At 37.5% G+C, this 27,527-nt stretch overlaps 3 protein-coding genes, 1 long non-coding RNA gene and 1 pseudogene across 5 annotated transcripts in view; 2 read left to right on the forward strand and 3 right to left on the reverse strand.

Moving 5' to 3' along the window:
- Positions 1-4,267: 4,267 nt before the first annotated feature.
- On the forward strand, positions 4,268-5,271 carry LOC112302574 (glyceraldehyde-3-phosphate dehydrogenase-like; annotated as a pseudogene).
- Positions 5,272-13,225: 7,954 nt separating this feature from the next.
- On the reverse strand, positions 13,226-17,049 carry CGGBP1 (CGG triplet repeat binding protein 1). Its single transcript, XM_053918280.1, has one exon. The coding sequence runs from the start codon at positions 17,047-17,049 to the stop codon at positions 16,546-16,548; it is 504 nt and encodes a 167-aa protein (XP_053774255.1). The 3' UTR covers positions 13,226-16,545.
- A 2,108-nt stretch (positions 17,050-19,157) lies between these two features.
- LOC112302612 (uncharacterized) lies at positions 19,158-20,086 on the reverse strand. Its single transcript, XM_024558192.4, has 2 exons — positions 19,898-20,086; positions 19,158-19,297 (listed from the first exon to the last, which is right to left on the reverse strand). The coding sequence occupies exon 2, from the start codon at positions 19,293-19,295 to the stop codon at positions 19,218-19,220; it is 78 nt and encodes a 25-aa protein (XP_024413960.2). The 5' UTR covers positions 19,296-19,297; positions 19,898-20,086; the 3' UTR covers positions 19,158-19,217.
- A 255-nt stretch (positions 20,087-20,341) lies between these two features.
- Positions 20,342-27,527, forward strand: part of ZNF654 (zinc finger protein 654) — an 81,897-nt gene continuing 74,711 nt past the window's right edge. For both annotated transcript variants that reach the window (XM_024558127.3, XM_053918278.1), the window contains exon 1: positions 20,342-20,604. In XM_024558127.3, coding sequence (XP_024413895.2) covers positions 20,416-20,604 — 189 coding nt within the window. In that variant the 5' untranslated portion in view covers positions 20,342-20,415. The remainder of the gene's footprint in view (positions 20,605-27,527) is intronic.
- The window catches only part of LOC139440690 (uncharacterized), an 82,574-nt gene continuing 76,891 nt past the window's right edge, over positions 21,845-27,527 (reverse strand). Inside the window, exon 4 of the long non-coding RNA XR_011650865.1 lies at positions 21,845-25,872. This is a non-coding gene — a long non-coding RNA (uncharacterized lncRNA). The remainder of the gene's footprint in view (positions 25,873-27,527) is intronic.

Raw genomic sequence — 27,527 nt, forward strand, 5'->3', positions numbered from 1 at the left:
CAGGCCTGGGTTGTGGGCCAGGTCCCCAGTTAAGGGTACTTAAGAGGCTACCACCCATTTATGTTTCTCTCCCTCTTTCTCCCTCCCTCCCTCTCTCTAAAAATAAATAATTAAATCTTTTTAAAAAATGACAAATTAGACTTCATTAAATTTAAAAAAAAAAGGGCTTGTCATGAATAACAAAGACTTGGGAAATTGCAAAGGTTTTAGCTGCTTTGTCCTATGAACCGGAGTTAAAGACCAAATGTATTTCTCATGACGCCACATTATTGATTATTGACTTCTAAAACCCATTCACTATTAAAGCACTATCCTGTCCTGGAGGCATCTCTGCCTTCAGGACACAATGCTAGGAGAGGTCATGTGCATGGTACCCCCTTGAGTTTGAAATGCTTCAGTTTCTTTATGGATAGTATTTTTTTCCTTTTGGGAAGCTTTTAGCTATTTCTCTGAGTCTGAAGAGTTCCGAAAATTCACAAAGAATTAGTTGTGTAAGGCAAAAATTTTTATTGTCTTAATATTTCCAGATTTGGGGCTTAAACACATAGTTAGATATTTCTGAAGCAAAATGGGCTTATTTGTAAACAACATAGAATTGCAATTCGTGGCATCTTGTCTAACGGTGAACTAAATGCACAAGCCCCTCTTTTACAGAAGAGAAGAGGAAGTTGACAGAGATATTAATTAAACAGAGCGCTTGCTCTGGGATCTACGTAGGGTGTAAGAGCGCCCCCTTCTGGCCTCTTAACTTTATTTTATTATTTTTTTAATTTAAATTTACTGGAGAGAGAGAGAGAGAGATTGATTTGTTGTTCCGCTCATTTATGCACTCGTTGTTTGCTTCCTGTATATGCCCTGACCAGGGATTGAACCCAAAACCTTGGTGTATAGGGACAACAAATGCTCTAACCAACTGAGCTACCCGGCCAGACCCAACTTTATTTTAAATGAGGTTTATTGGTTTTTTACAGAGCATTCTCATAAGTCACAGCATTTATGGTTTTAGTGTTAGGAAAAATTTTCTTCAATTACATATTTGATTATTCCCGCCCCTTATTTTTTTCTTTCTACAACTTTTGTTTGATAGGCAACGTTCATGCTGAATTACTTCTTTATGTGCCTTTATTTCCTCATAATAACTATCTCTTTGCCTTTTGTTTTACAATTGTGGAGGGTTTTATAACTTTATCTTCCAAATAAATCATTTGGAATTGATTGTCCATTTATTAAATTTTATTATTTTTAATTTGTAGGAATTATGTTTTTCTCTGATTGCAACCTTTTTACTGCACCCTGTACTTGTTTTGTGGATACAGTATTCTCTTGTATGATATCCAATCTGAAGATAGTTAATTCATTTTTTTAAATGTTCCTCTTTTCGTTCCTTAGATCATGATTGGTCATCTTAGTAAATTTATTAACGCCTTTGGCTTTGTCAAATACGTGGTAAAATTTTTTGACTAACGTTCTAAGTTGATTAGTTCAGGCGGTATTATGGGTTGAATAGTGTCCTCCCAAAAGGCATGTGGAAGTCCTCCTATCCCCAGTACCTGTTAACATGACTTTATTTGGACATAGAGTGTTTGCAGACGGAATCAAGTCCTTCTTCATATAAGAAGGTGTTCATCTAAGAGCTGGTGTTCATTTAGGAGCAGAATTTGAATTGGGACACACTGGTAGAAGGAGAGACAACACAGGTGGAGTTTGAAGTGCCGCAGCTGCGGTTCAGAGACCATCTGCAAGCTGCCAGAAGCTAGGAGGAGGCAAGGAGGATTCTGCCCTACAGGTTTCGGGATCATGTCCTGACAGACAAGCTTAATTTCAAGTGTGTATCTTCCAGAATTGTGAGACAATAAATTTCTGTTGTTTTAAGCCACCCAATTCATGATATTCTATTACAGCAGCTCTAAGAAAGTGACACAGGCGGGTTTCCTGGGGTTTGTTTGTGGCTGCATGGATCCTTTTCCTCACAATGTTCTGCCTTGAGCGGAAGAGCTACGTAAGTGAGGCAGTACCTGAAAGCACAGGTGAGGAAGGACTGGAGTATCCTCCCTATCTGCCAGAAAAAGGAAGGCGTTTACTCGGGTGATCAGTCAGAGTTCTCCAGAAAAGCAGAACCAGTAGGATGTGTATACACCCTATATATACACATGTATTCATACATTCTCTCTATATACACGCACACACACACCCTATATGCACACACACATCTTACTGATATATATATACACATAAGTATATATGTGTGTGTATATACACGGCCTTCTGGAGAAACTTGCTGTAGCCCGCCAAAATAATGCCGCCTCTCCAGCTTTATTATTATTTACCCTGATGATTGTTCAGAGGGACTTTCCCCCTCTTCATATTTGTTCATTTTGAGCTTTCTGTTTTTCTGGATCTGCTCTAAATTTGGAAGTGGTTTTCTTCAGGATGTGGTTTTCTTCAAAGCGTCTGGGCCTTGGTTTTTCTCACTCTCTCGCTTCTCAGTCAATCTAATCACAATCTATTTACCAACATCCATACAATTAGTTTTCCCATACAATTAATCTTTTCAATACCCAGAAGTTCTTCAAGATATCTTATCTGTCCATAGAAACCTTTCTTATTTTATAATGCCACAATGAACTTCTTCTAATTTTAAGAAATTTGAGGCATAAAAGGAAGCAAATACATATGTTTGGTCTTTCATATCTATTCACTCTCTGGCTTTGATGTTCAAATGTAAAATATCAAGACCAGAAGTAAAGGATTGCGTGTTAAAAAATGGTTAGTTAGCATGTTTTTATCACTCTTCTCTCATAAAATAAAAATACATGAATTAAAAAATGTGCTTATGTGTGTTAGTGTGTGTAATGGAAAATGACACATAATGTATGAAAATTGTCTCAACTTTCAAATGATAGAGTGTAGTTGGGTGGGTGAATTAATTGACTCACTCTACGTGCTTTCTCCACTCCAAAGCACATGCGGCTCGGGCTCAGCACTTCCAGGTGAGCAGGAGGCTCTCAGTGTGCTCCAGGCCCATACCTCTAGACCCCACAAGAAGATAACAATTTCCCCACTCATATGTGCACCCCTCATCAATAAAGGGACCAGAACCTTATTCTCGGAATAATTTGAACCAGAGAAGCTGCAGATTCAGGACAGACAGTTGAATGCCAGACCATAATGAGGCAAGGGGCTAACAACATGTTATTAAAAGAATTATTACATATTGAATGATAAGTTCCTGTATTAATTTCATCACACTGCTGTAGCCAACTCAGTGGCTTATACAATAGAAATGTATTGTCTCACAGTTCTGCAGGCTAAAAATTCAAGATCAAGGTGTAGGCAGGATTGGTTTCTTCTGAGGACTGTGAAGATCTGTTTCATGTCTCTGGTGGTTTGCTGGCAATCTTTAATGTTTTGGCTTCTTCTGTGTCACCCCAATTTTTGCCTTTATCTTCATGTGGCATTCTGTTTGTGTGTGTCCAAGTTTCCCCTTTTCACATGGAACCAGTCACAGTGGATTAGGGGCCTATTCTCTTCTAGTATGACCTTATCTTAATTAGTTACATATATAAATGACTATTTCCAAATAAGGTCACATTCTGAGGTGCTGGTATGAATGAAAGGCAGGGGGAAGGTGTGGAGAGAGACATAATTCAACCCATGGTTGCTCCTGTACTCATCCAGTTCTGGGAATCCAAGTAAGTGGGCATATTGTAAACATCCTTGTCTCCTTCTCCTATGAGTTTGGAGAAACTAAAAGCACTTAGATACAGGAGTCTCAAAATCTGATATTTGGAATTCTTCAAAGATTGTGCTTTACTTCTGATCATTCTACTTGTTTCCAGGTCCCACTCATGCACTCGAAGATTTAAATCAGCTATTTAGTTCTTAAATATGAATGACCATCCAAGAAACAGTAGGTATTTAAACAATGTTTCTCAGGGAAGAGACAGACTGAAACAAGGAGTCAGAATTAGAAGGGACTAAAGGCAACAGAGACGATGCAGGAACAGAAGAAAGCTTTTAAAAAATTGTAATTGATAGTCACAAAAGGAGAAAATAAAATACTGCAGTCATAAACCTAAAATTGGATGCTATAAAATGGAAATATTCAGAATATAAGGAAGAGGTCTTAGAAATCAAAAGGATAGAAGTAAATAGAGGAGAGTAGACTGTCAATGACATAAATATCATATACAGAATGGCTCTCTGCTCCTGCTGTTCCCCAGACAGCCACATCTTCCCATTGCAGTGCCAGCTGCAACTCTGAGACATGGTGGTGAAGGTTGTGGTAAATGGATTTGGCTGTATTGGGTGTGTGGTCACCAGAGCTGCTTTTAACTCTGGCAAAGTGGATATTGTCGCCATCGGTGACCCCTTCATTAACCTCAGCTACATGGTTTGCTTGTTCCAGTATGATTCCATTCATGGCAAGTTCAAATGCACAGTCAAGGCTGAGAACAGGAATCTTGTCATCAATGGAAAGTCCATCTCCATTTTCCAGTATCAAGATCCCGCCAACATCAAATGGGATGATGCTGGTGCTGAGTATGTTGTGGAGTCCACTGGTATCTTTACTACCATGGAGAAGGCTGGGGCTCACTTGAAGGGTAAAGCCAAGAGGGTCATCATCTCTTCCCCCTCTATAGATGCCCCCATGTTTGTGATGGGTGTGAACCATGACACATTAACAACTCCCTGAAGACTCTCAGAAATACCTCCAGCACCACCAACTGTTTGGCCCCCCAGCCAAGGTCATCGATAACAACTTTGGCATTATGGAGGGGGCTCATGACCACAGTCCATGACCTCACTGCAACCCAGAATACCATGGATGGCCCCACTGGGAAGCTGTGGCATGATGGCTGAGGGATTGCCCAGAACACCATCCCTGCTTCTAACTGGCGCTGCCAAGGCTGTGGGAAAGGTCATCCCTGAGCTGAATGGGAAGCTCATTGGCATGGCTTTCCATGTCCCCACCCCCAATGTGTTGGTTGTGGATCTCACCTTCCACCTGGAGAAAGCTGCCAAATATGATGACATAAGATGGTAGTAAAACAAGCATCAGAGGGCTCCCTCAAGGGCATCCTGAGCTATACTGAGGACCAGGCTGTCTCCTGTGACTTTAACAGTGTCACCCACTCCTCCACCTTTGATGATGGGGCTAGCATTGCCCTCAATGACCACTTTGTCAAGCTCATTTCCCAATATGACAATGAATTTGGCTACAGCAACAGGGTGGTGGACCTTATGGTCCACATGGCCTCAAAGGAGTAAGAGCCCCTTGGACCACCAGCCCCAGTGACAGAAAGAGGTGCCCTCAGGGGCTGGTATTCCTTGCCTCAAACTGATCCCCCCCACACTGAGAATCTCCTGACCTTCAGTTTCCATCCCAGATCGCCTAAAGAGGGGAGGGGCTTAGGGAGCCCCACCTTATCATGGACCATCAATAAAGTTCACTGTACAGAGCCAAATAAACAAGTAAATATAATACAAAATAATGTACATTCCACTTATTTCCCTGGCAATATTCCTTCTCAACACTTTCTTCTTGCTCCAATCTGAACCTGTTTTTCTCTAGGTTCAATGCGGTGGTCATCCTGGAATGTCTTTGATGCCTATGTGGCAGTATAGTTTAAATATAATCTAAAAATAATATAAAACCACCTTAAAAACCAAGGAACAAGATTGAAAAAAGCTCTAGATTTCTTAATGCAACACTAGATCCTGAAAGACAATGAAGCAATGCCTTCAAATTATCAAAGAAAATTATTTTCAACCTTCTTAGCCAAAGTTTAATTGTGAAGGAATGATGAAGTTATTCACATAACTTTATTCAGTGATTTATTCAGTCATACAAGATATCATAAAATAAACCTTCCATATACTCTTTTTCAGTAAGCTTTTAGAGAAAGGACAGGTGGCAAACACAAGGCCTGAGGGCTGAATCCGGCCCTCCACCTTGTTTTATCCAGCCCGGCACCTTGTTTCTACTCAGCGGCAGCACCAAGCTCCTTGCCCCTAGTTAAGGAGTAGTTACATTTATACAGTCCTAAAATTACATTTGGCCCTTTGAAGGTAACCTCAAGGCTGATGTACCCCCCCCCCCCCCCGTGAAAATGAGCTTGACATCCCTCTTTTAGAGGATGTGCTTAAGCCAAGTAATGGATTCAGCAAGCTATAGGTTATGGAATATGGGAAAAGAAAGAAGTAGCAGCAAAGCAGCAAAGGAAAGGGATATCTGAGGATGACCACTGTCTTGGATCTAGAGAAAAACAGGTTCAGATTTGAATGGATAAAAAATGCTGAGAAAGAAGGTATTTGGGAAAGTAAATGATATTGATAGTTTGACATATTTAAGCATTTGAAAGGTATCTGCCATATATAGGTATATAGGTATTTACCATATCCCTTGGTGCATTCGGGAAAAAAGGAAACAAGCAAATAAAAATTGGTAACATAAAGAAGGATAAAATCTTAAGAAAAATAAAAAAGTCATGAGAAAGGAAATAATCAAGGTATACTATTTGTTCAGTGGTTAACAATCATTTATGTGGCCATAAAATGGAAACATTTTCTATTGATTTTAACTACACAATGATCCTATGGTGAGAAAAAGTGTAGGATGATGCTAGTGGAAAAGAATAAAATCTTCATTTTTAAGTACCATATCTAAAATTGTTGTCAAAATTGTAGAATAAGCATATCATTCAGAAACATAAAAGTAGAAGCAAAAACAGGGAAAGGGTTTAAAGTAGATGATGGGAGAATTTAAAGAATAGCAAAGGGTGAGAAGGTGAGGCAGAGATTACTGATTATAAATTATTTACATTATCTAACTTTTAAAATTATATGCATGTATTATGTTTACAAAAATAGAGGCCCTGACTGGGTAGGTCAGTTGGTTAGAGCATTGTCCCTATACACCGAATTTGCAGGTTTGATCCCCATCTTGTTTGCAAGAATAAACAAATAAATCCATAAATCATTGGAGCATGTCTCTCTCTCAAATCAATCAAAAAAGTAATTAATTAATTAAAATATAGAAGATTAAAATGCCAAATTAAGTCAATCAGATATTTATAGTACTAGTATCATTATCAATACTGGTTAACAAACACAAAAATCAGTATGACAGACACAGTAAAAGACCCTTAGTGAGTTTAAGATTAATGCAGTTAATTGTAGTGCCAGACAATTTTATTTGTAAAACCTATTTCTACAGAAATTAGAATATGGAGTCATGTACATGCATAACTTGGTGGAGATACTAGATGCAGCTTTCTGGCAGAATTCGCAGTGTGAATTACAAAAATCTGCTGCATTTTATGGGTATATATAAACATGTAGATTAATGACTATATGGATTCTAAAAATGAATTTGCTGCTTAAAACTCTTGTGATCGCTTGTGTTTTAGTGAAAGGTACAGCATTAAGTTAGACAAAGGGACTTCCAATGAAGATGGAGGCATAGGTAGACACACTTCACCTCCTCACGCAACCATAGAACAAATTCCAACTAGATCTTAAAACAAGTAACACTCAAAAGCATCAGGAAATAAAACTGTATGGAAATCTGACAACGAAGGACTTAAAGAAGCCACATTCATCCAGACAAGTAGGAGGGGCGGAGTCCGGACAGTGGAGAAGCACGGAGAGTCTGTGGGGGTGGTGGAATGGACGGTCCCACATTCACATTCATGTGTGGTGGATAAAAATCAGGAGGGATACCTTGGGAGCAAGGGATCCCAGCCCCAGGACAAACTGCACAGCCTAGGGTTCCAGCACTGGAAAGATAAATCCCCATAACTTCTGGTTGTAAAATCCAGAGGTGGTGGGAGCAGCAGAAGAAACTGCAGGTTTTTCAGGAAAGTCCATTTAAAGGGCACACACAAACTCAGAGTGTATGCAAACCCACCCATTCTGAGATTCACCACCAGGGCAACAGCTGGAAGGGTGCCAGTTGCACATGGAAAGCAGGTGAAGTGATTGGAAATGGGGTGAGTACTGGGAAAACCTCCAGAAGCTAGGTAGTGGCATTGTACCCTCTCTGAGTCCTCCCTCCACACAGAGCCACAAAGCAGTGAAATGGGTTGCCCCACCCTGGTGATTACCTAAGGCTCTGCCCCACATAATTTATAGGTGCCTTTTCTATAATATGCCACACTACTAAGACAGGGAGACAAAGCAGTTCAACCTAACACACAGAAATAAACACGGGGGGCTGCCTAATTGAGGAGAGAAAGAAATATGGGCTGAAAGAACAGAACAAAACCCCAGAAAAAGAGCTAAGAGGGTTGTTCAACATGTGGCCCAGGGTGGTTATGAATGCAGCTCAACACAAGATCATAAATTTACTTAAAACCTTTTTTCTGCTCATAAGTTTTCTTTAGTGTTTGTGTACTTAATGTGTGGCCTGAGGCAACTCTTCTTCTTCCAGTATGGCCCAGAGATGCCAAAAGGTTGGACACCCCTGAACAAAACAGATAGAGTTAAATCACTGGTTATCAAGATGCTCATAAGAACGCATTGAGTATAGCAATAACATAAAGGAAGAAATGAAGGTTACACTAAGTGAAATAAAGAAAAATCTATTGGGAGCTAACAATGGAGGGGAGGAAGCCGGATTCAAATCAATGATTTTGAACACAAGGAAGAAATAAGCATTCAACCAGAACAGTAAGAAGAAAAAAGAATTAAAAAAAAGGGATAGTATAAGGAGCCTCTGGGACATCTCCAAAGGTACAAACATCTGAATCATAGGGATGCCAGAAGGAGAAGAGAAAGAGCAAGAAATTGGAAACATCTGAAAAAATAAAGAAAATTTCCCTAATTTAGCAAAGGAAATAGACATACATGTCCAGGAACTACAGAGCATCCCATACAAGTTGGACTCAAAGAAGGCCAACCAAGACACATCATAATTAAAATACCAAAGGTTAAAATAAAGAATCTTAGAAGCAGCAAGAGAAAAGCAGATAGTTACCTACAAAAGAGTTCCCATGACTGTCAGTTGACTTCTTAAAAGAAACTTTGCAGGCTAGAAGGAACTGGTAAGAAGTATTCTTTACAATAGCGAAGCACTGGAAGCAACCTAAGTGCCCATCAGCAAATGAGTGGATCAAAAACTATGGTACATTTACACAATGGAATTCTACGCAGCAGAGAGAAAGAAGGAGTTTATACCTTTTGCAACAGCATGGATGGAACTGGAGAGCATCATACTAAGTGAAATAAGCCAGGCGGTGAGGGACAAATACCATATGATCTCACCTTTAACTGGAACATAATCAACAAAAGAAAAAAAGCAAACAAAATATAACCAGAGACATTGAAATTAAGAACAATGTAACAATAGCCAGAGGGGAGTGGGGAGGGGACAGTGGGGAGAGGGGTCTATAGGAGCTACTATAAAGGACACAAGGACAAAATCAAGGGGGAGGGTAGAGATGGGGGACGGAGGTGGGATTGGCTGGGGTGGGGTGGAGGGATGGGGAGAAAATGCAGACAATTGTAACTTAATAAAAATAAAAACAATTTTTTTTAAATAAAAAAATTAAAAAATTAAAAAAAAGAAATTACTGGTGAAAACAAACAAAAAAGAAGTATTCAAAGTCATGAAAGGCAAGGACTTAACAACCTAGATTACTCTATCCAGCAAAGCTATCATTTAGAATGGAAGGGCAGAGAAAGTGCTTCCCAGACGAGGTAAAGCTAACAGAGGCCATCATCACCAAGCCATTATTACATAAAATGTTAGAGACTTATTTAATAAAAATATCAAAACTATTAATGTTAAAAGGGTAACAAATTCACAAGTATCAAAAACCAAATCTAAAAAAAAGCCTAAGCAAACAAGCAGAACAGTAACAGAACCATAGATATGGAGATCATTTGGAGAATTATTAGCTGGGAAGGGGAATGGGGAGGATGGGGGAAAAGGTGAGGGATTAAGAAGCATAATTTGTAGGGACAGGGGGATGTTAAGAACAGTATAGGAAATGGAGAAGCCAAAGAATTTACATGCATGACCCATATGGACATGAACTATGTGGGACTATTGCTGGAGGGAAGGGGGGGTACCAGGCGCAGCGAGGCAAAAGGGGAAAGATTGAGACAACTGTAACTGCATAATCAATAAAATGTGATTTTTAAAAAAAAGAGTGGAAGAGAAAAATAAAGTTAGACAAGGGGTAAAGATGCAGAAGCATTTGTGAACAAAGGATATCAGACAGAAAAGAAAGATTAAGAACAAATAGCCATTGATATGGAGAAAGATTGCAACTTGATAGTTGTACGTTACTAATATACTGAGTAGTAAAGAAATTATTGTTGTATCAATAAGCAAGGAGACGTTAGGATATCCCCCAGGAGAAGATGAGTGAGTATTCAAAAGACTGTAATGTAAGTTCCAAAACACCAATCTTCATTTAGAATGAGTTTTAGATAACAATTAGCAGACATGAAGTTCCAATTCTAATCTAATGCCGAGTTTTTGAAATAGGAAATTAAGGTGTTATATAGAATTTATGTTATAAAGAACTGATGATATTTTATGACATTCATTGTATTTCTACTAACTGAGAAATTTTGAAACGTGTACTGGGTTTTGGGAGTGATTAAATTTGTTTGTTTTAAGCATTATTGAAGTAGAGTGGGATAATGTGTACAATTACTATGAACAACTAGAATGTTTGGACAGTATATAGAAAAAAAGTACAAGGATATTAAAGTAATAGCTTTGAAATTGACTCCGTTACATACTTAGTAATGAATACCTTGGGAAAAAGACAGCTTTGTAAACGTGCAACTAAATTTTATAAAATTTTAAAGAATTAAAAAAGATATTTTGAAATATTTGTTCATCAATTAAAATTCTTTAATATTCTCAATAAGGTAGATACATTCTGTGATATTGCTGTTCTTTATGACTTGGATGTAACTATTGTGTGAGGTTTCAGTAAGTCTATTTAGTATTTATGTATGTGACAAAGATAACATGTGCTTGTGGTAAATAACTCAACATTCAGGGATGTATTTTAAAAAAGGCAAATATTCTCCTCTACCCCACTTAATATCATCACTGTCGGTAATCCTAACATACAGTGTGTGTTGACTACTTCATACACACTGCAATTATACTAGTAGTTTTTATTCTGAAAAGTGAGATAATATACTGTAATTAAAAAAAAATTAGCAGTATTATAGAAATCTCTTGATTCATACTTTTAGATTAGTTAAGGTCTCCATAATACGGATGTGTCATAAATTTTATACCATTCCCTTAGTTGAACATTCACAGTATTTACTATATAGTATTAAAATGAACTCACCTTTACATATCTTTACATATTGGTTGCTTTGTTCTGTAGGATATATCATAAAAGTAGAATTTGCTAGATCAAAAATAATACATAATATTATTACAATTGAATAGGTACTACATGAGCATGGTCAGAAAAAATTCAGAGGAAGAAGACATAAAAACAATGTTTTCTATTACATTGTTTTACATTTCCTTCTATGCTCAAACAGAAAAGTTTGCAGTCTGTCATCTAATACATAGAATAGTCATCTTGGCAGAAATGAGACCTAAGGATCCCACCCTATCCTGTATGTTTTTCTTTCAATAGCAGTTGAGATTGTTGGACAGGTTTGAGTCAAACTGTACTTTGCTCCATTGTTAATTGATAAACTGTTTCAATAAAAACATATTTCCTCCCAAAAAATGATTGATAATCATTAGTGCGTGATTATGTATACCAATGACTATCTTGATATCCAATATTCAGTAAAATTCTTGATTTACCAGGGCATTGAATTAAAATGTGGGGCATGTTCTTATTTTTTATAGGCACTTAAATTGATCAGTCCCATTCCCCAATAGATTTTAATCTGGAAATTGACATTTTATAGATTACATAGACTACCAGATTTTCAAAGAATATACAGACCACTTAATCTGCAATGAAATTTTCAATTTTATTGGTTTCTTATAAGACTTTGAGAAGATAAAACTAGTAATAACTATTTGGCTGGGAACTAACTAGTCTCATGAGGAATGCTTAAGGAGTTGCTTAACAATGTGTACCCCTTCCTCCATATTGGGACAATGTATCATTACTAGAAATAAAAGGATTTTAAAATTTTCTCTGATGTGTCCCCATTGGCTATAGTAGTATCAGGCATATGATAGGGTCTCAACAGTACTAGTTGATTGTATATTATTCAAATTTAACCAAGAACTCGGAGACATGGAGTTTTAAATGATCTAACATTTAAACGAGAGCTAAGCAGCACACACTCCAAGTAGTACTCACATAAACTAGTTAAAATTATTTAACATATTGGACGGGTAATCAGATGAAAAGTCACGCCATACATATGAAATGTATCCCATCGTAAAGTCAGTCCTATTCTACAGGGCTAGGTTAGCTAGTCTGATCCCAGGAGCATCTTTTTACCATGACATACATTTCAGGAATATGATGCAACTCAATTTACATAGGAAAACAAAAAGGAACTGTTATGTGAGACCCAGAAGCACATATAGTCAATTGGCTTACATTTAATAAACATTACAAAGAAATTCTCTAGGAAAAATGAAGACAGGTCTCTGACAGTTTGGAGATTTAACCGGAAGCTTAAGTATTGACAGATTTCTTAGGGTCTTTTCTACTATTTTGATTCCAGGAAAAACAAAAATTACTTACTATGTAACACTACTAAAAGGTAAGGCCATTTTCAACTTCTTTTTTTTTTTTTTTTTTGCACCCAGTGGCAAATAAGAACATAGCAAATCTTTCAAAACCCAATAAAACTTGAGATACAAATTAGGCCCATCTTTGATAATTGGTATTTTTAAAAGAAAATTAAAATGTTCCCAACTAAAAGCACTGATTAAACTTATTTAAATACTACCTACATAATATTTGGAGAAGAGGGCTATTTGTATCTATAATGTGATTCTGACAACAGAACACATGCTTTTATATTGAGCATTAGGATGAATAATCCTAGAGATATAACAGAAAAGTAAAAATAAAATTCTGTTCATCTTTTGGAATTACAAAACACGTTATTCATTCACGAAACAAAATGTGCTTTCAAAAACTTCTGAAACAAATTCTCTTTGAAATTTATTTCTAAATGTCAGAGAGACAAAATATGAAAAGCTACACATTTGTATTAACACATGCATGAGCAAAAAAAAAGCACAGGAGTACAAAAATGAACATAGTAAAATTTTAATGAATACAGTATTCTGGATACAAGTGGAATACCACTAGGTAAGAACTGTATTTACCTCAGAAATCTATGATAGTATGGATTCCGATAAACCAAGGTTTAAGATAGCCACTTCACTATTCACATTTTAATCAGTGCTGACCAGAAGCTAAAGCAATTAATTTTAGGCTAAGATTTTCAATGAAATTATAGAAGAAATCTACTATTTAATGAAGGTAATATGTACTCATTTAAAGGCAGTTGGGGCAAGTCAATCCTCGGAGAGCCCTTTCAAAGACTAAGCACCAAATGAATTTTTGTGGCTTTCATTTTGGGCCACCTTAAATTTTATTTTGTTTAAATGTGTTTTTCATTAACACATACAAATGCTTTCACACAAAAGTTTTAACATGGAACTTTCTGCTTAGAGATCTTGCCAATTGTTACTTAAAATAGTTCCTAAGCAATGAATACTTAAGAACAATCCCAAGCCAATACTTAATTTGTTATAATTCTAAGATGCAAAACATTTTCTTTAAAGTTTTCTGGTCCCTGAAAAGTCAGTAGAACCAAATGCATTAACTGGAAGTAGAATTTGTTTAAAAAAGAAAGTCTTACCCAAAGATGATAATGAATAAAAATAACTATTTAGGCTCTCATACATAATCTTTCCAAATTTCCACCCTGTAAGAAATGATTACAATGTCCTTCAGGCTTGCTATATGCCCCATGGAATCAAAAGAAACCAACAAGGAATTTAACATTTCAACTACCTAGGAACTATTTACTAAAGTGAAGTTCTGGAAGACATACTACTATACTTTGAGAAAACACTATTAACAGATAAGCATGTATTGAAGAAGGCAGTTTATAAATGAAACATTACAAATCTTATGTTTATGCATACAACTTATAAAATAGAAAATGCTATTCTTCCAAATAGTATAGCATCACACTAACACTATATAGTTAAGATTAAAAGCTTCTTTACACATATCCACTACACCTCACAGGAGTATATACCTTAGATATTCTCTTTGTTATCTAACATATGCCAACCATGGTTTCACAGACTTGTACGTTTGAGCAGGCTAAAACAATCATTCTGCTTTATCTATTTAACTATAAGACAAAGTTAACCAGTTGCAGGAAACAAAAAGTTTTATAATCAAGTAAAGAAACACATTAAACCTCCACAACAGGATGAAAAACACTTCTAAGGACATGATATAATCCTAACAGGAGGATGGATTATGCCCCTAGATATTATAGAGTATGTGGGAATAGTTTGGAGCCTGGTGAAATATATTAAGATATATGGACCTAAATAATCATCAAATCCTAGCAATGCAAAGGTGAATTATTGGTGTTTTTCCAGTGGAACGTCATCTAGTTTATGGCTTAGGATTACTCAAAGCTTTTCTGCCATTACAGGTTTGCTATCAGTGCAAATTAATATCCAAACAATAGTGAATCACATGGAATTTTGAAAAATTACAGTGACTACATATCTAAACTTATTTTTGTATTTTGAAAATAGTGCTATAAAACTCAATTATTTTTCCAGCTCCTTAAGACTTTCTACCATCACAGATAATTCAAATTAATCATGGTTTCCTACCAATTCTTTACGAGAGGAAGTAAAAGCAAAGTACATGCTGGTCTCCTCAGGTATGTGCTTTATTAATGACAGCACTACTTTAGGCATTTATTGTGCTATTTTAACATAACTGAACATGAGAAAAACTGGTAGTTCAAATTTTTACTTTTTTCTTTGGTGGCAGGCTTATTTAAAAATTAAACTAAGAAACCACCTGCCCCCCCAATCCACATCAAATCTAAAATCAGGTGGATACTTTGACAACCTGAACTAGGAACTTAAGTCTGTAAAAGAAATTTAGACATGGAAAACTGTTACTGAAAAATATAAAGCCTAACCTTCTTCTTATTCACTTTGGCTTTCTTTTTTTTAATTAAGATTTGTGATAAAATAACCTTAAAGATAACTCCAGCTGTTACATAGGGCATCATTTGTCAGTGCTTTGTGTAATTAACTTGAATGCTTTCAAAGAACTTCAGTTTTTTTTTTAAAGCTCCACTCCAAGTTTCAACTGTTAGTTTTTTAAAAATATAATTTGGGTCTCTGATAACCTTAAATAGTGAGGCTTAGACAGAGATCATTTCCCAAACATGGCTGACCCCTAACAGAACTGATTAGTTTCTCATCCAAACAGTTTTGCAGGATACAGTCAGATCTCCCCTACAAAAATCTTGCCAGTATTTTTAGACAACTGTTTACTATCCATTAAAAACCTTGTACCACCAGAGACAAAGCACATAAAAGAGAAAGTAAACTTACTTCTAGTTTGCTTATCCTAAATAAACTCTTATGAAACCATGTGGAAAAATTAATGTATAGAAAGTAACTTCCTTATTTTCTGATCTGTCAGCCAAAAAATTACTAATTTTCTGTAAAAACAGAAAACTATCATAAAATGTCTACCTGTTTAAATTAAAATGACCATCCTGAAGTCTTTAACACGAAGACATAAAAAAAAAGCTTACAAACTCAAGATGATACTGAAACAAAAGTTATAGTTCAAAAACTTGTGTTCATAGTAAGACTAAAATCATGCCACTGCAAAATTCCCTATGGCTTTTGGCACTGACATGAAAAGATTTTAGTCTTTTGGTCACTTGAAGCTGCTACTAAATATAACAGTAAGTCTTTAAAATGGGGGGAAAGGGTAGTTAAGGTAACTACATCATATACAAGTAAAGCACAGTTTGAAATAAACAGTCATTTTCTGCTAGGGATCTGAATATACAAGAACAGTTGTCCACCATCCCTTCCATTTTGAGGAGGATCCTCTAATCACAAATAATTCCTTTAAGTTACTGGAGTAGTGTTGTCTGGCAGCAGCTTCAATTTCCTAGGCTAGTCTTCAATCCAAGTAATTAAGTAATCTCAGAAGGAATAATCATACATGACATTAAGGTAAAAGAGCAGGGCACTTCTTCCATGCACAAACATTTCAGGAGAAAAACCTTCAATTTTAAAGATAACCATCAGGTTTAAGGTATTCTAGCACACTCTAAACCCTAAGCTTTGTTTTACACCATTGGTGACTAAAATTAACAGTAAGTATAATGGCAAGTTTTTTTTTTTGTTTTTTTTTTTGCCTGCAACTATGTACACATTGACAAACTATTCTGCATCACATGATTTTAAATGAAATAAATATAAAAATTAACCATACAATTAACACATAACCTTAATACTCCACATTATTTATCCTGATCACAATGGTGGTAACCTCCTGGTCAACAATCTTGTGAGTTGAGGAGCTGATTCTCATTCTCATATCCATCGGGTAGATATGCTCTCCTCAGCTGGTCTGACTTAGGTATGGAGCCTCCGTTCTTCACATGGCGAGACAGGAAAGCACGGACGGCTGGGTGATCAGCCTTCTCAAGTGGGATGTTGGCTTCCAGGCACATTTTCACAAAGTCCTGGATAACACTGACTTTCTCTGTTTGCGCAGTACTGTTGCACTGAAGGGATGCAGTTAGAGGCCTTTGCTTCTTTCTCACATTCTGCTCTTCAAATTCTGCCTTCCTCTTGGTATGAGTCTTTGACTTGAGGTGGTCACTAATAGCAGACTTGCGAACATGATTCAGAACCACATTGCAAGAAGTGCAGAAGAGTTTTCCTCCATCTTCATGAAGCTCACCTCCAAATTCAGTGACTCGATCCAGAGGAGTCACATACAAAGCAGTCTTAGAACGGTTTCGAGCAGGTGGTGCTGTCACTACAAATCTTTCCATTCTGACTTTGACTAAGGTTCTTTCAAGATAAGAGAAAATATAAGTGTTATAACAACAGTTGATTTGGGAAGCAATAACAATAAAAAGTATAAACATTTTTAAGATCAAAGATTTCAGAAACTAAATTTAAATTAATAGACCATGTGTCCATTACTAGTAACAACTACATGCATTCCTTGATTTTGATGACATTCAAATAAATTGGAACTATTAAAAAGAACTGCAACTATCTCAGATGCCACTATCTTTTAGGAAAATCTAATCAGGTTATATTTAGGGTATTATATTAATTTCATCCAATTTAGATGTGTATTCAAGTTTAAAAGATCTGCTTTTCCTTTACAGTAGTTCTGAGGCCAACTCATTTTAGGGAACACAACTATAGGTAATTGTAAACAAAGCTTGTTCAAACAGGTGCATAACTAAACTGGCATAATTCTACATGAAGATAAAATACAGATTTCCAAAACTGCTCAGAGAAAAAAGTAAAAAAACAAAAAAGACAGAACACACACAATCAACATCAGACACATCATTACATTTTAAAGTCAAAATAGAGTTCAGAATAAATCACTTTTTAATGCAAATATACCTCTACTAAGTTTTCAAAGGTGATCAAGACATATACAAAGTGCTTTTCCTAACATCTTTTTACCTTTTTTCATTAAAAACTAATACTTACATTTGTTAATATTTATTTCATTAATAACTAGCAAGTTAGAACAAAACTAAGAACATATTAACATAGTACCTAGCGTGCAACAGATGTTCAAGTACAATTTGTTGATGAAATAAGTAAAATACCTTCCCAATTTTTCCAAATATTTAACTCACAAGCAGCTTAATAATTTCTAAATTTACCCTAATAACAAACTGTTATCATTATTGCCAAAATCATGGGTGCTGGTAACTTAAGATACTGAACAAATGTCCTTGGTGGTGACCATTTGTTCCCTGAGGCCTCAGATATTAAGAAATTAAAATGAATTTGAGCCTGGCCAGTATAGCTCAGTGGTTGGAGCGTTATCCTGTAACCAAAAGGTTGCCGGTTTGATTCCTGGTCAGGGCACATGCCTAGGTTGCGGGTTCAATCCCCAGTCAGGGCATGTGCAGGAGATGACTGATTGATGTTTCTCACATGGATGTTTCTGTCTCTCTCTCCCCTTTCCTTCTCTTGAATGAAAATGAAATAAAACTCAAAAAAAAAAAAAAGTGAATTCCAGAGAATTCAGGATGGAACTCTGTTCTGTACAAAAATGATAGAGACAAATTCTTAAGTGTGTCCTGAAGAATTATGCTTTAATCAGAAACAATGGTGCTATTCCATACCACTGAATTCATAGGTGGGGAATATGAAATCTCTCTCAAAAGAACTGTAACTTGCCAGTGTATTAGACACCTATGGACACCAACTCAGAGGACTTAATATTTCACAGAAAATCTATAAAGTATGATAAAACTCACATTTTAATAGGTTTAATTCTATTTGTGCCCATTAAAAATCTGTTTAATGCTCGACTTTCATGGGCGAATATTGTCTTTGGCTATAGGTTTTCAATGGCAGAAAAGGCAGATATGATTCCTGCCTAATAAGTAGCTAGCGATTTACCATTATACATTGGTACTTTAAGCTAATGGTTTGTATTTTACACTCCTACAGCGAATCAGCAAAACATTAAATATTTGTGTCCAGTAATGCCTAAATCCCTGAAAAGTCTTCTATCTTTAGTTGAATTTCAAATTTTAAAAAACATGTTCGTCACTCTCTGAAGCATAAAATGCTCAATCACTTGTGACAACGCGAAAGGCCTATTGCAATGTCTTGTAACTTTAAGTCTGTTTGTGTTACTGCAGAGGCAAACATCCACCCAGCAGAGGAAGTTCGAGTTTACAGACCTGAAGAACAAAAGTGTTTTCAAAAAGAGGTAAAGATATTTTAAACGCGGAAATTAAAAAGAGCAGCAATTAGCCAACAAAAGAGAAGCAGCAAATCACTTACTAGAGCAAAATAAAAGTCATTAGCAGTTTTCAAGTTTGAATGTTTACCGGATTGGTTTCCAGTTTTTTCTTTCGTCTTGATATTTAGCAGTAAAGGGTCCCCAGCGCAAAACCAGAGACGCACGAAATCCTGGCACTTTCAGTTTGTTCAAACCGGAGGCTCTTTCAAATCAGTTTTTCAACAAGTGGTGGTGTGGAAATAGTTTCTGGGCTTGCACCCTGTTTTCCCTGAGATGCTGGGAAGTCATGCCTTTACAGTAAAACACGAAAACAAATGGAAAGGAAAAAATGGGGGTAAGGTAAGAAGAGTGGACGAAAACGTTAACATCAACAACTGCCACTCTGCGGATGTCTTTAAAACCTCTGCCCTTAGGAAACTCTACACGTAAAATCCCGATCCCAACGTTTACCTCCGTACTCCTCCACTCACTCCCTTCACAGTTGTCCGCCCCGCTTTTGCACCTCCTCCCGCGCCCCAGGCCCCAGGGTTCCCGAGAAGAAGAGAAAGGCGGGCGCGGGACGTTCTCGCAGCCTCGACTCCCTCCTCCCGCGCCAACCCGGGCACGCCGGCGACCCACCGCCCCAGTCCTGCTAACGGGGTAGGGCCGAGTCCCAGTTGCCTGCCGCGGGCCCGGCAACTCGACAGCAGAGTTGGCGGCCGTCTCAGGGGAGGAGGCGGTTAGCGCCTGACGGAGGCGGCCGCTGACAGGCTTCCCGTCTCCTCCCTCTTCCTCCCGCCGACAGCGACGCCCGGGATCCGCCCCCGGTTCCTGCTTCGGAAGGAAGGCCCCGGGCCCAAAGCCTGCACCAACGGCCGGGCCCACCCTCGGCTCCCCCAGCTTCTCGTTACCGTAGGATCCCGGCGGCCGGTAAAGGAAGTGGACGAGGTCCGGTCGGAAAGGAAATGAAAGGAAGAAGAAGAGGAAAAGGAGCAAGGGGGTAAGGGAAAAGGAAGACTCTTCGCCGCTGCCGCCGCCGCCGCCGTTGCACGGTCGAGCTCCGCGGCGGCTGCCTTGTCCCCCACCGCGCCCCGTCCTCCTGCGCCGCCTGTGGCAAAGCTCGTAGGCGGCCCCCAGCAATCGCCGAGCAGCAGTGACCAATGGACAATGGGTCTATCAAACAGGCGGATTACTTGACCAATAGTAGTGGAAAGGCGGGCATGTGTATGATTGGCGGCTGTATTTCTTCAATGAAAACTGGGGGCGTGGGTGGGCGGAGCCGGAAGTAGAGCTAGACGGGAGGCCCCTGTCTGCCCGGGGCTGAAGGAAGGGGGAGGGAACTGGAGGAGGAGGTTAGCCGAGGCTGCTACGGCGGCGGCAGCGGCGGCGGCGGCGCAGGGGCTGGTACGCGCTGGGCGGTGAGAGCCTCATGGCGGAGGAAGAGAGCGACCAAGAGGCCGAACGCCTCGGAGAAGAGCTCGTGGCCATTGTGGAGTCCCCGCCAGGCCCTGCGGGGCTTAGAGTTGCAGGCGACGGCACTGGCGGCACTGGCGGCAGCAGCTGCGGTGGCGGCGTCGTGGGGATCAGCAGTCGGGATTACTGCCGACGCTTCTGTCAGGTGAGGCGTCTGTCGGCCGCTCGGACTTGTCACTCGGGTTCTGGGCCTCCCTGCGTCTCTTGGCCTTCTCGTCCTCGAATCGGGGCTGTGTCCGGAGCTCACTCTACCAGCTCAACAGGGAGAGCGGGGGTGAAGCTCCCTCTTCTACCTATCTGGCTTGGAGTGGGGGGCGGGAGAGGGACGAGGATGACCCCGCGGATTTAGGGTTGCTGAGAAAGTAGTTTGCCGGGGTTAGAGGGGCTAGAGAGGAGAGTCAAATGGCAGGAAAGCTCTGTAATACTGACATGCCTCCCTTTCCCCAAAACGACCCCTTTCTGCCCGAGGGTCCCGCCTTCTTGTGTTTCCTACCCTGTTCCTTCCCAGTTCATTTGGGTACTCTGGCAGTATTTCCTGTCTTCTCTTCTCCGCCCCTTGCCCCCTTTAGTCTCCCCTTTTTGGAAGATCGGAGACCTGTCGTCTCTCTACTGGTCGCTCTCCTGTCATCGCCACCCCTCCCCCTCTGGTAGGGTCTCCTGTCATTCCCTCTGGAGACTGCGCTGGGCCAATTCTTTTGGTTTAGGCGCTGACCCACGGTGTTTTAGTTACTTTTTTAGTAGGTAGGGTTAAGACAGTGTGATTGTCATCTTTTCTTACCCCTTTCCTCGACACACTCACTCTATTTTCTAATGAACTGATAATAGAATAATTTTCCTTAAGTTATTGCTCCCGTTACATCACTGTGCCCGCCCCCCTCCCCTTTAAATTGCAGTGCATTTATTTGGTTTATAAAATACAATTCTGAGCCGTAAGAACAAATTGTTTACTTAGTCTACTGTCACTACAATTTGTTGTAGGTTAAAGTGGTTTGACCATCATCAAATATTATAGCACCAAAATACTTGTTCAGGGGTAAAAAGTTGTGTAGTCTACATTTACATCTACATATATTTATAGTTTAAATATTTTGTTCTCATTCACAATAGTCTTGTTTTGCAAACTGTTTTGGGAAAAAGTTTTACTGTTTTTTTTCACCCTGTTCCTTTGTTTAAAGAAATTTTGTTTATTATCTCGCATGTGTATAGGGATTTAAATCATGGCCCCGCCACTCCCTAGATGTTACCTTGGACAAGTTACTTAACCTTTCTGTGCCTTAGTTTCTTCTTCTATCAAATGGGGATAGTAACTAAATGAATGAATATGTAAAGGGTTTGGATTCTTTACATATATATATATAATGTAAAGTTAGCTCTTTCATTCTGGTAACAAGTAGGAAATAAACTTAACAGAATTAAGCATCATATTTGCTGAAATTTGATTGTATGCCTTCCCACGCATTAAAAGGAAAATGGTGGAGTTGAAATTTTTAGGTAAATTTTTAATACTTTAAATTATCTTTTGATTTGTATTTCATTCCTCCTTCCCCACCATAGATAAGTTGGCTTGGAGGTGGAAATTGTCTTCGTATAAAGGTTGTGTCGTTTTTGTTTGACATTGTTCTCTTACTTATTTATTTACTTATTTATAGAGAGGTGAAGGGAGAGAGAAAGAGAAGGAGAGAAACATCGATAGGGGCCTCTTGCTCAGGCCCCACCAGGGATGGAACCAGCAACCCAGGCATTTGCCCTAACTGGGAATCTAACCAGAAACCTTTCTCTTCACAGTACCACTCCCAACCAACAGAGCCACGCCGTTCAGGGCCTCATTGCTCTCTATTTAGCGACTTTCTTGAAAATGTATTTTTGTTTGTTTGAGTATTTACTTATTTATTTATTTTTGTTATTGGCATTCACTGGGTTTAGAGGTTCAGCGACTTTACAGTGTTTGTTTTATAAATATGTTTTACATCTAGAAACCATGTTGTCTGTAGACTTTGTATATATAGGAATTCTAAACTTCTGAAAATTAGATTATAATTGATTTTTTAAATATATTAATAGATTGAAACCTTTTTTTTTCCTGTGTTTTGCTCTTGTTATCATTAATGAGCAACTTGATTTTGGCTACCTTGAGCTTTAATTTACTTGATCAGGTAACCCTTAATTGCTGAAATTGCATTGAAATTTTATTTGAGGGCCAGAACATTTTTGGAGAACATTTAAATGCGCTTACTATATTCTTGAAATCAGTTTTAAGAACATATGAATAAATTTAGCCTGTGAAATGTAGTGTCTGAACAGTGACAGTAAATTACTTTAAGAACAAATGAAGTTTGACTGTATTTTTAAAAACTCCACTACCACCTAAATATTACAAGGAAAAAAAAAACTAACAGGAAGAACTTAACGAACTTTTATTTTTACATTGCTAAATTATGAGTTAAGTTATATTGACATGCTTTTATGTTACCAACTTTTACCTGAAACCTCATTACCTATTTTATAATATTCTTGATTAGCAATAGATCTGTTCTTAGGGCTCTTGTCTTGGTTCCATCCTGCAGGTGAGCTTTGTGAAGTCCTTTTGTATTAAAACTTGAAGATAGATCCCTGGCTAGTGTGGCTTCGTGGATTGAACGCAGGCCTGTGAACCAAACTAAAAGTGATCTGTTCGATTCCCAGTCAGGCCACATGCCTGGCTTGGGGGCCAGGTCCCCAGTTGGGGGTGTGCTAGAGGGAACCAACAGATGTTTTTCTCGCACATGGTTGTTTCTCTCCCTCTCTTCCTCCCTTCTCCTCTCTCTAAAAAATAAATAAAACATGCAAAAAAAGAGAGATAAGTCTAATAGTCACTACAAAAAAACTAAGATAGAATAAAAGAGTACCTGTATTAGGTAAGTTGCATTTTATCCGTTGATTAATAAAATTCTAACAGTATAGTAGTTATGTTTTATTTGCCAGTAAGGGAAGAGTAGATTATGTAATCTAATTCCCCAAATTTTGTTTTTCAACATTTAGTTTCCTTATATTTACTAAGGGTAAAATAATATTAAGTAACTTGCACTTATTAGTAAATGACTTAATTGTGAGTAATCCATAAGATAGATAATATGCACTTGGGTGGGTGACAGTTGGCTAAATATGACTTACATACACAGTCTTGTGGCACTGCAAAGAGAGGCTCCAATTTATTTTCCTTCTTTTAGAGAGACATCTGAATAAAAATTTCTTGGCAGTTAGTTCAGTGGATGAAGGGAGAGAGGAAGGAACACATCAAGTAAGGTTCTTGTGTCTTTTACCATAAGGAAAAGTAAACAAGACAATAGATAAGTAATAAATTATGCATGCATTCAGTGCATTTAAGGATATACTTCTTTATTTGAGAAACAATAGCAGTACTTATAAAATCTCAAACTCAGGGAATAGTCCCTTAGGCTTCGGCTGATTTTTTTGTGATGGTGGATTTGGGAGATTTTAAGTGTTGATTTCCAAATAGTTACATGGTATAATGTTGACTAACTGCACCTATCACATCCTCCCTTGGCTCTTGCTAGTAGACTCTCAACGAATTCTTAAAACAGAATTGGCTACCAACTGATATTTAATTTACTGTGAGGATGAAAGGAAGGGGAAATTAACTTTTATTTAGTGCCTACTAACTTGTAAGGCCTTCAGATAGGTCCTGTTATACAAGTATCATAGTTGAAATTGAGGCCTGAATAAGTTAATTTGCGTTCAGTTCTGGTAGGTAGACCAGCTGGAATTTGAACCCAGACTTACATTTCTATTGAAAGGCAGATTAAAATTATGAGTAAATTCTCAAATAACTATGAAGTGATTTGTTTTTGGCAAGTTGTGCAAAGGAGAAAAATAGTTACTGGAAGTACGCAGGGAATCATGTATGAAAAAATTTTAAAGTACTCTTTTATTAGGCCAAAGTGTAAAATATATTTGAAGAAACAGGATGATTATTATTTCTCTGATTTGTTGGCTCTTGTGAACATTTCCTCCATTCCTGAAGATTGTAATAATTCAACTTATTTTTTTGCTAGATACATTGAAATTTTTTATTGTAAATTGATTGTAAAGTAAGCAAGTTAAGGTACTTTCTATAGTTCAATGCTAGAATGACTATAGTGAATGATAATTATTTCTGGAAATACTTTGCTTTGTTGATTAAAAGACTTTAAAATTGTTTCTTACTAAAATGGGGTTAATAGTCATCCCATGAGGATGTCATGAGTATAAAATGAATGTGAAGTGTTCCGTACTATACCTTGCACATAGATAGGCTTAAAGAGATAGAGGCTATTAATATTTCTCATGTGAGAACTCCTTTGAAGGTTAAAGAGGGACATTAGAGATAATCTAATCTGCAGGTCATTTCTAGCAATGTTACAATTCTAAAATTCTGTTTTTTAACTAGAAAATCTAAATACCTGTGATAAAGCACCAAATGATTTTCAACCTCAGCAACATTTTCTTAAGAGATTTTGTTTCCTGCAGGGGATTATTGGCAATGTCTGGAGATATTTTTGATTGTTCTAATTGGGTGGGTTGCTGTTGGCAAATAGTGGGTAGAGGCCAGGGATGTTGTTGAACATCCTACAATGTGCAGGTAAGCCCCAACAAAAAAGAATTACCTGGTCCAAAATATCAGTAGTGCCCAAGTTGAGAAACTTGCGCTACTCTTGCTTTGGACCTGGTAGTGGGTACTTCATATCTGTAATGCATGTATAAGTAGAAAAAGAGTACTTTATGATCCTCAAATAAATTTTAACAACTACTGTGTACCAGGCACTTTAATCATTGCCTAACAGACAGTCTAACAGAAAAAAAGGGTTTGCCTTATAATTTGTAAAATACGTGTTAATGTCTCTTACTGTAGAAAAATTAAAGTTTTAATTGTGTAGAAAAACACAATCCTTATCTCTTAGTCTTGGTAATTTACATAATATTTATAGTTTTTTGAGTAGTTTCTTAGGGTATAATAATATATTATTTAACAATTCCTGCTATTGGTATTATTAAAAATTTTACTTCTAATTTTTATAAGTGTTTTATGTATACTTAGTCTAAAAAGTCATACAAGATTTATGTATTAGGAATTGCATTTTGCTGCTAATAGAGACCTGGCTTAAACAGGACTTTTTACTTGTGTGAAAAGTCTGGAATAGACAGTATGGGGGTATGGTGGTTTTATCATTATTGTCCTATCATTTACTCTTTCTTATCAGTCTTCCTCATCTTCTTATCTCAAGTTTGTCTTGTGATCCAAAATAGTTGCTGGAGTTTCAGCCATCACATCTAATTTCCAAGTAGCAGATCAGGGTTTTTTCAGGGGTAAGCCAAAAACATCTTGTCCCAAATCTTACTCAGTAGTTACCACTTCCATCTTGTTAGTTATTCCCATCTGAAAAGAATGTTTGAGAATTTTTTAGTATTTTTTTCCCGTGATAAAAACGTGTCTATGCTTCTATTAGGAAGGAAGGAAGAAAACAAGAATGGATATTGTAGAGGCAACTACTTTTTTCTTCCACAGCTTATAACAAAAAAAATAGCAATTCATATTCTGTCCCTTTCCTTCCCCATACATTCCCCAAAGGCAGTCACTTGCAACTGTTGAAATTTTATGATATTTACCTCTATGGTTATAAGTAATTCTTTTCTTAGTTGTGGATATGATTAATTAGCCTAGTTGATGGAGGGAGAGGTGGTTACTGCCTTACCATCTTACTGTTCAGTATGTGTACTTTGTTTTGCACCATGTTCTCTGGACTCCCTTTCCTTCCCTCCAACCATGCCCCATTATGAGTTCATTCTCTCCAGAGAATTAGTTTCCACTGATCTAATAGGGAAGGGGATCTGGAGGAGGTGTTCAACTGATCTGTCTGTTTTTAATTCTACTTTATCCTCCACTTTTGGAGGAGTGTGGTGTTTCAACTTCCTGAGATTTAGCATAAATAAGCTTGTTCCTGAACTCCCTCACTCCGTTCTAAATAATAGCCACCTAAATGTTGTCTGTCATCTCTCCTTTTTCATTGTTTTCCTCCTTATGAGTTTAGCTCCTTTACAACAAAAATATTTTTACTGTTAGTGGCATTTTTGAGTAAGAACAGAAGTAAATTTGTGTTCAATATGCCACATTTAACTAGTAGGAGAAAAAAAATTTTAAATAAAGTTCACTGCTTTTAAGTTTTGTAATGATACTGTCATTTTGCAGTTATGCCAAACAGAAGTCAGTCAGCAGTTGTACTTTTATTGCTGACAATAATTCTTTTTATTTTCTGCCAAAATATGCTAAACCTTAACAATTACAAACAAAAGTAAAAAAGAGAAGTTTAAAGTAAATTTTAGAAAGCTGTGGTAAAATATGTATCTGATGAGGTATTTGAAAAAATAAAATATGATCAGTAAAATACGGTCAATTGATATGCCATTTTAATATATTGGTATGTAATGGCAAGGATATTAGATCATTTAAAATCTAAAGTAATTTATTTAACTAAATATTAATTTTAGTTATGTTATAAATCAATGAGCAGTAGTACCTAGTCTAAATTGGAGAGTATTTTTAATTTTTGTAATTTCTTATGAATGTAATATAAGAACCTTCAGTTTTCATATAATATATATTACGGTGATTTCTCGGCTCCCTATTTCTTTGACAGGTCAGTTCATCATTTCGGCAGTACACTCTGTTCAGTATGGATCTGCTCTCTAGGATGAGACCCAATCAGTGTCATCTGGTTAGAGGCATGGTTGGAACACTGGTGGCAAACTATATATGAGAGCAGGTCAATCTGTATAATGTGATACATAAGATTCTAAAGTTCATTACATTAACACTCCATATCAAACACTCAATACTCTCAGCTCTCTAAAGCAGTGGTGAAAATGAGCAGTGGAAAAAGGTGTCATTGATGTTAGGGTTGAAACTTTACACTTATATGAGGCATTGGGCATACAGTAGTAAGAAAACAGGCATTGTCCTTGTTTTTATATATAGTTATAACTTTGATAAGTCCTACAGGAAAAAAAAAAGTGTGTAATACAGTAGTCTCCCTT

This window comes from Desmodus rotundus, chromosome 2 (assembly GCF_022682495.2).
Source record: "Desmodus rotundus isolate HL8 chromosome 2, HLdesRot8A.1, whole genome shotgun sequence".
In the NCBI taxonomy this organism is placed as follows: domain Eukaryota; kingdom Metazoa; phylum Chordata; class Mammalia; order Chiroptera; family Phyllostomidae; genus Desmodus; species Desmodus rotundus.

Excerpts from the sequence above, each read along its gene's own strand:
- LOC112302612 (XM_024558192.4), bottom strand. The coding sequence starts at position 19,295 with ATGACTTCCCAGCATCTCAGGGAAAACAGGGTGCAAGCCCAGAAACTA.
- CGGBP1 (XM_053918280.1), bottom strand. The coding sequence starts at position 17,049 with ATGGAAAGATTTGTAGTGACAGCACCACCTGCTCGAAACCGTTCTAAG.